Here is a 7,607-nt window from a genome sequence, read left to right as displayed (position 1 = left end):
CCGTTGTCTTCTTTTCTACATTGCGCACCTTCCGGGTCTCAACCGCCATCCATATGTCCTCATCACAAGGAGGAAGGGGGTAGTGCGCGGGGAAGGGCCTAACTACGATGGATTTTAGTCTATGTTGCCTAAGAGTGGAGCCGCTTCTTGTACCACCGGGGGAGTGGTGGTGTTGCGTGGGAGCACTCACCCCGCAGCAGGATACGTGGAGGATTGCCTAGATAAGTCGTTGACGCCGGTCGATGCAGCTGCAAGTCCGGCACTAGAGAAGGACCATTGAAAGAAAGCGGATCTGGGCTCGAGGATGGCGTGCCCCATCGAGAGGCGTCGCACGAGTGGGAGCGCGGGGACCTGGTGGATCTGCGGGACTCGACATGGCCCATAGGGTGCGCGGTGTTGGGCATAATAAGCCGTGGCGACGAGTTGGACGCGTCGAGCGCGTGTATGGGCACGTGCAGTTTGTCGGGTGCGTCGGGTCCGTGGCGTAGGTGTGCGTGATGTGCGTACGTGTGGTGCACAGGCGTGTCCGTGCATGTGTACACCGTGTATGTGTGTGTGTGTCTGCGGCGAAGCCTTTGGCGATCAGGACGCGGTGATCGCGTTGGTTCGTTGCGGGCTTGGCGCGGCGAGTGCGTGGAGGCCCGGTCGTGGGCGCGCGTGGAGCGGGCCAAACCGGGTGCAGTAGTAGGTAGAGGCGTGGGGGTCGTGGCCCAGCGCTGGCCCGGGTATAAGATTGCGGTGTCGATCGTTGTAACGGCGAAGGTGTTGAGTTCGTGCTCAAGGAAACGCCGTGGTTGCGGCGGGTATTCGTGCGCTGGAAAAGCTCCCTGTTCATCGTGTCTTCCTCCCCGGTTCGTGCGACATACACACACACACACACACAGAGAGAGAGAGAGAGAGAGAGAGCTATAGAGGAGCTAGGGCTTGCTAGGGTTAGGGTTTTTGCACCAACAATTGGCATCAGAGCCAGGTTGTGGGAGGCGATCACCGGCGATGTCGATCGTGTCGTACGCCGGCGGGTCGGGGAGCTCGCTGCCGACGCCCGTCCCGGTGCCCACTAGTGATAACTACACCACCTGGGCGATCAAGGTGGAGGCCAATCTGGACGCAGCCGAGCTGTGGGAAGCGATGGTGCCGTTGGAGGACGCGACAGCGGCGATGATCGCCAAGAAGGACAAGCCGGCGTGGGCGTACCTGCTTGGCGCGCTCGCTGAGGATCTCCTGGTGTAGGTCGCATCCAAGAAGACGGCGGCGGAGGTCTGGAGCGGCCTCAAGGCACAGTTCATTGGAGTCGATCGCGTCAAGGCGGCGCGGCTAGCCACGCTGCGCAGCGACTTCGAGCTGCTGCAGATGGAGAGCAGCGAGACGCTGGAAGCCTTCGCTGGCAAGATCAGCGGCATGGCGGCTCGCTATGTTGGGCTGGGGTTGACGCTGGACGATCCGGCGATGGTGAAGAAGCTCCTGGACTCGGTCCCGAATCGCTTGTACGCCGCCATCGCCGGAATGGAGCAGTTCTGCGACGTTAACTCCATGCCGTTCGAGGAAGCTCTCGGGCGGCTAAAGGCGTTCGAGGAGAGGCTGCGACGGCATGGACAGGCGGGCGGCGAGCGGGCGGACGGCCAGCCGATGTACACGGCGGCACAGTGGCAGGCGCGGCAGCGACGTCAGGGTGGTGGCGGCTTCAATGACGACGACGATGACGGTGCGGCGAGCACGGCATCGGGTGGCGGGAACAAGCGGCGCGTGCGATGCTACAAGTGCGGCGAGCGCGGCCACTTCAAGAGAGAGTGCCCCAGCTGCGTAAGGAGCCGGCGGCGGAGCGCGCGCTGCTGGTGGACGCCGGCGTCGAGGACGATCGCCTCCTCTGAGCCACAGCTTAAGGGATGTGTGTTGGGCATAATAAGATGTGGCGACGAGTCGGACTTGTCGAGCGCGTGTATGGGCGCGCGCTAGGCGTGTCAGGCGCGTCGGGTCTACGGCGTAGGTGTGCGTGTGGTGCGCGGGCGTGTCCGTGCATGTGTACACCGGGTGTGTGTGGGGGGAGGGGGGGCGAAGCCGTTGGTGATCAGGACGTGGTAATTGCGTTGGTTCGTTGCAGGCTCGGCACGGCGAGTGCGTGGAGGCGCGGTGGTGGGCGCGCGCGGAGCGGGCCGAACCAGGCGCAGTAGTGGGTAGAGGTGTGGGGGCCGTGACCCAGCGTTGGCCCAGATATAAGATCGCGGCGTCGATCGTTATAATGGCGGAGGTGTTGAGTTCGTGCTCAAGGAAACGCGGTGGTTGCGACAGGTGTTCGTGCACCGAAAAAACTCCCTGTTCATCGTGTCTTCCTCCTTCTTCCTCCCTGGTTCGTGCCACAGAGAGAGCTAGAGAGGAGATAGGGCTAGCTAGGGTTAAGGTTTTTGCACCAACACGAGGTGGTGGCGCCACTGCCCCGCGGGCAGCGACAGAGGTGGGGCGGTGGCCGCAGCGGCCGGAGTGGCGCCGCGTGGAGTCGAGGGTGGTGGCTACACTCGAGCTCGCAGCTACGCTTCGTGTGAAACCAGAATTTGATGCCACGAGTTGCTACTTGTGCTACACCAAAGAATCAACCTACCCGTAACGAACCTAACCAGCCTATACAAATCAATCAGTTGTGACACATTAGTCAAGTCATTTGATTGCCAGGTAAGTTATCTTCGTCCGACGATGGCGGGATGGTGTCAAAACAAGGAACACTTGATTATTTACCACGCAATCCATCTCGTATTGGTCATCAATCTCCTATCGGAATTTGACTTCCCCGATATATATTTGGTTTAGGCTACCTGTGCACGTCGTTCCAAGCGATTCAAATATATTTTTTGCTCTCTCTGCAACGGATTCAACTTCAAACATTCATCAACCATATAATTCTCTCACACTCGTTCAACACTACTACTAATACACTGCGGTGACTTCTATCGGGCGAAGACAGTGAAAAGCGTCCACGTACGCATGACACGCTCAGCTTGCTTACATTTTCTGAATTCTGAATTCATCTGATTGGGGTGACCATGCATGGGGTAGTTAACGAAATGGCAACTTCAGGCTCTTATAATAACAGAATAACTGGAGAAGAAGCAAGTATCCAGGAACCAAAGATTCAGTGAACCAAACCGTCTGATGAATCATTCAGTGAACCAAGACCGTCCTCCGTCCTCCGGGCGTTTCATCTCTCTGCGTTATTGCATGGATTTCTTCAAACAAATGCATGAGAGTTTCCATGATTGGCTCCTGCTACCAGGGAGATTGGTCTACACTCCACGCACGTAGACGTACACCAGGAAGATGTGAAAACAACGGCTGGATAATTTTACCAAGGTCACCTATCGTGGCATCATGATTTCTCGCATTCGTTGCTTTTGAAACGGGGGACCTCCAAATTCAAAGGCAAATCGGAACCGGGGCTCGAATTTGATTCATGGGCACCGGAGATCTTCCGATAATTTAATTCGAATTCGACATCACATCACGTTGCTTAGCTCCGATGCGATGTGCGTAGCAGCGTCCTGCTACCAGAAGCAACTCCAAGTCAAATTCGAATTGGGATTTTGTGTTGCGTGCTGCCTACAAATCATGCAACTTGCGCTCTTTTTTAAAACACAAACCGACTGAATACGTGCAGTACTTTGAAATGTGAGCACGAATGTCAAAGTTTGAATGCCGTGTTTGGATCTAAGTGCGGATTTCTTGCCCGGCGTCATTAAGAAAAAGAAGGAAAGAAAAATCGGTTTCTCCCCAGAGGAGCCCTGGGCTTCGTGTCGACGTTTTCGACAGTCCGAGGTAGTCGCAGCCCGCTTAAGAAACTAGCCGTCCAATCCCACACTTGCTTGCGGCCCAAGCCCACCCATTACAAAATGATGAGTTTTTTTTAGCGTACGTGCAGTATTTTCCGTTCGGGCGCGTCGGGCTGGTACGACTATAAATTTGCCAATGTTCGAACCATTTTTCCCACACCCGATCAGAACCCCCAACCCAACCTAAAACCTTCTCTTCACGCTCCCAATGGCGGCGGCCACTCGGTCCCTCTTCCTGACATGCTTCCACAGCAGCGGCTCCGATGAGAGCGGCCACCTCACGCTGCGGCCGCGGTACCCGTCCATGCCGCGGCAACCGAGGGCGGCCGCGGTCGCCGGCGAGGGCGGTGGAGGAGAAGGCGGGTCAGCCGTGGTCGATCTGGAGGCAGCGGAGGACGAAGAGGAGAAGGTGGCGGTGTTCGCGGTGTCCGGGATGACGTGCGCCGCGTGCGCCGGCTCGGTTGAGAAGGCCGTCAAGCGGCTCCCCGGCATCCATGAGGCCGCCGTCGACGTCCTCGGCGGCCGCGTGCAGGTCGCCTTCTACACGGCACTCGTCTCGGTGAGCATCGCATACTCTGATTATGTTCCTGCGCTTCCGCTGCCCGCTGGCATCTGTTTGTTGTGCCTGCACCTTTTCGCGTGTTTTCTCGTGGGCTGTTTCCAAATGATCAGATCGATTGGTTCGAGTAGGCATATAATTTGATGCTTGTGCGCGATTCTTTTCTGATTTTGTGACCGAAACTCGTGTTCATATTTACTATGCTAATCTAACTGCCTCGTATCTACAGAGAAAACAACAGCAAACTATAACTATAGCAAAGTAATTGATCCAAGCAAAGGTGGTAAGCAAGGGCGAGTAAATTCGGCCGTAGAAGTAGACATGGCTCACAAATATATACTCCCTCCGTTTGAAAATACTTGTCGAAAAAAATTGATGTATCTAGACATATTTTTATCTTTTTTTCGAGAAATTTTTTCAATCTATCCATCAATCATGACAGTACAAAAAAACACTAAAGGTAATAAAAATTACAACTAGATTCATGGACCATTTAGTGACGACTACAAACACTGGAGCGAGGCGAAGGCGCGTCGTCGTCATCGCCTCTTCCTCGCCGGAGACAAACCTTGTTGTAGTAGACGGTCAGGAACTCGTCGTGTTAAGGCCCTAAAGAACCAGCACACCACCAAAGCAACCATCACCGATGAAGAGAGTTGTAGATCAGAAAGATCAAACCTGTAACCACACGAACGAAGACGAAGAAAAATGGATTCAAATAGATCCACGAAGACCAGCACAGATCGAATCCCACGAGATTTGATGGAGATACACCTCCACACATCCTCCGATGATGCCCACTGGGGGATAGGACGTGAGAGAATTATTCCTACTGAGGGATATCGTCACCGCCACACAACTCTAACCAAGACGTTGAACCTAAAAAAACGAGAACGGGTCCCTCACACCTGCAGAGGGCCGACATCCTCCGCATCTCGACGGCTCAAAGTTCATCGGAGATGGGACGGATCGGTGGCGGAGCCGGCGGGAGAAGAACGTCATTTCTTCGACAAGTATTTTCAGACAGAGGGGGTATTTGTTGGTTTCTCAACTTAGCCGGAGTGCAACGTTTCACGTTTGGGCCTCGACCTCGGATAAATTTGGTTCCTTACGTGACCCAAGATGGTTTGATGAATGACATGGCAATGGTTTCACGCACATGACAGCCTACTAAAAAAACTAATAAAATTTAAATACATGCAGTCATGAAAAAAATTTGGAACTGGGATAAGTTAGGAAATTACGAAATTATATTGCAACTCTGGAATTAAGATAAAAAACAAGTTTGGGAACTGTCATAGAGAATCACCACATTTGTTCATAAATTATTTTTGATTTTCTAAGAATATATAGCACTAGAATGAAATGTTTATAATCTTTTTCACCAAATATTTCTCTTCTTTAAATTATATTGTGTTTTTCTAAAATATCAAATTATACTGTAACTCTAGATTTTTTAAAAATAAATAAAACACAAGCTCTTAAATTATTTGATTTTTCTAGAAATAATAATATGTAACACGAGTATGGCAAGTTTTGTGACCTTTAGCCTGAATACTTTTTTTTCAATTTCTTAATTTTTGTATTGTCGAAACATCCCAAGATAATGAATTTGTGTGCATAGTGACGCGGTTGAGTTGACACAGATCTCTTGCTAAATGTGATTGGAGAGAGGAGAGGGAGAGAACAAATTAAACCTAATGCTACGAAAATCCAACTCGCTGCCTAGGCTCGTCTGAGCCCGGTGAACATTTAGCAAAATTCCAAAAAATTTGGTGATGTTTGGACAAACGAGTAGCACGCGGAAAGAAAGACAAATCCAGTCGTGAACAGTGCTATTTTTCAAATGTTTCTCTTAGAACTGATTTTTTTTCTCACGAGCTTCTCGAATGTTCAAACTTCTCCAAATTTGTCACGGACATCACGCACTCAAACATCTTTCACCACACAAAAAAAATTGAATTTCTGTACTTTTTTTTCTATTTTAAAATAGCATTACTGTTCACTCACGGGCTCATATGAGCCTGGGAGCTAAAACGCTGCTCTCCTACTGCTAGTTTTTAAAATAAAAAATTGTACAATTGCAGATGCTTACATACATTTCTTTACATTGCACCGCCAAGGGCAGATCTATAGGCTGCTATGGGTGTCAATACAAAAAGTGCAAAACAATTTATACTATAACTTTATACTATTTTACTAGCATCTTAATGGTATTTTTAGGTTATATGTTGGAATTATAATGATGTTTTGTTTAAATTACACTATTCGTATTTAACTTTCACAAATTTTGGACTAATGTATTGAAATTATGTTTTCTATGCATTGCATATACCCCCTCTGTCGCAAAATAAGTGTCTTAACTCTAGTATAACTTTGTATTAAAGTTAGCATAAAGTTGAGACAATTATTTTGGGACGGAGGGAGTATGAACTATGGCAATCCTAGTCAACACGCAATGTTTTTGTTGGCAAGTGGTTCTTGTTGCTCATATCGTAAAAAGTGTCCAAGTTATACCTCAATCCAAGTTATGAGAAAAGAAAACTCCAAATATATTTTGTGGCCGCACATGTTTAACCACGACTAGATAATTAGCCGTGTGTTGCAATCTAGGCATAAATATTGGACGTGAAGTTTCTACACCGGGGCTCAAATGCTCCTGGTGTGAATAGTAAAATAGAAAAATAGAAAAACATTTTAAAAAATTCTGAATTCTTTTTGCGGTGTACTTTAAGAAATGTGTGTTGCGCATGTAAAATTTCATCACAAAATGACATTGGAGGAAAGCTTGGTAAAAAACAAAATTGTTGTTTTGAAAATGCTACTTTCAAACGCATTTTGGAGCTATGATTTTGTTGTTTTTTTTGCCATGACTTCCACAAATGTGATTTCGTGATGAAATTGCGTGAATAACAAACATTTCATAAAGTATGCCACAAAAAATTCGGAATTTTCTAATTTTTATTTTTATTTTTTTATTTTACTGTCCACACCAAGAGCATTTGAGCTCGGGTGTAGAAAGGTACTTTCAATAAATATTTTAGTATGTTATCTCAGTGATTTATTTGCCATCTATAAGTGTGATTGTGTTAAAAATAGGATTTTATTTGGTAAACCCTTATTCATTAAGCATTTATGGGCTTATCAAAGGAAAATAAAATTTAATCCCTCTCTTGGCAACAATGGAAAGGATGAAGTATTTGCTAAATCAATAGGAGGTTGGATATTTGATG

The 7,607-nt window shown here is 48.8% G+C and overlaps 1 protein-coding gene across 4 annotated transcripts in view; it reads left to right on the top strand.

Annotated features, from left to right (window-relative positions):
• The first annotated feature begins 3,998 nt into the window (after nt 1-3,998).
• The window catches only part of LOC119356119 (copper-transporting ATPase HMA5), a 10,986-nt gene continuing 7,377 nt past the window's right edge, over nt 3,999-7,607 (top strand). For 2 of the 4 annotated variants that reach the window (XM_037623023.1, XM_037623021.1), the window contains exon 1: nt 3,999-4,374. In XM_037623023.1, coding sequence (XP_037478920.1) covers nt 4,024-4,374 — 351 coding nt within the window. In that variant the 5' untranslated portion in view covers nt 3,999-4,023. The remainder of the gene's footprint in view (nt 4,375-7,607) is intronic. The other 2 variants (XM_037623026.1, XM_037623025.1) reach the window with 2 other exon arrangements.

The sequence above is a fragment of the Triticum dicoccoides genome, chromosome 2A (genome assembly GCF_002162155.2).
Source record: "Triticum dicoccoides isolate Atlit2015 ecotype Zavitan chromosome 2A, WEW_v2.0, whole genome shotgun sequence".
Taxonomy (NCBI): domain Eukaryota; kingdom Viridiplantae; phylum Streptophyta; class Magnoliopsida; order Poales; family Poaceae; genus Triticum; species Triticum dicoccoides.
This window is presented reverse-complemented; position numbering and strand designations above follow the sequence as displayed.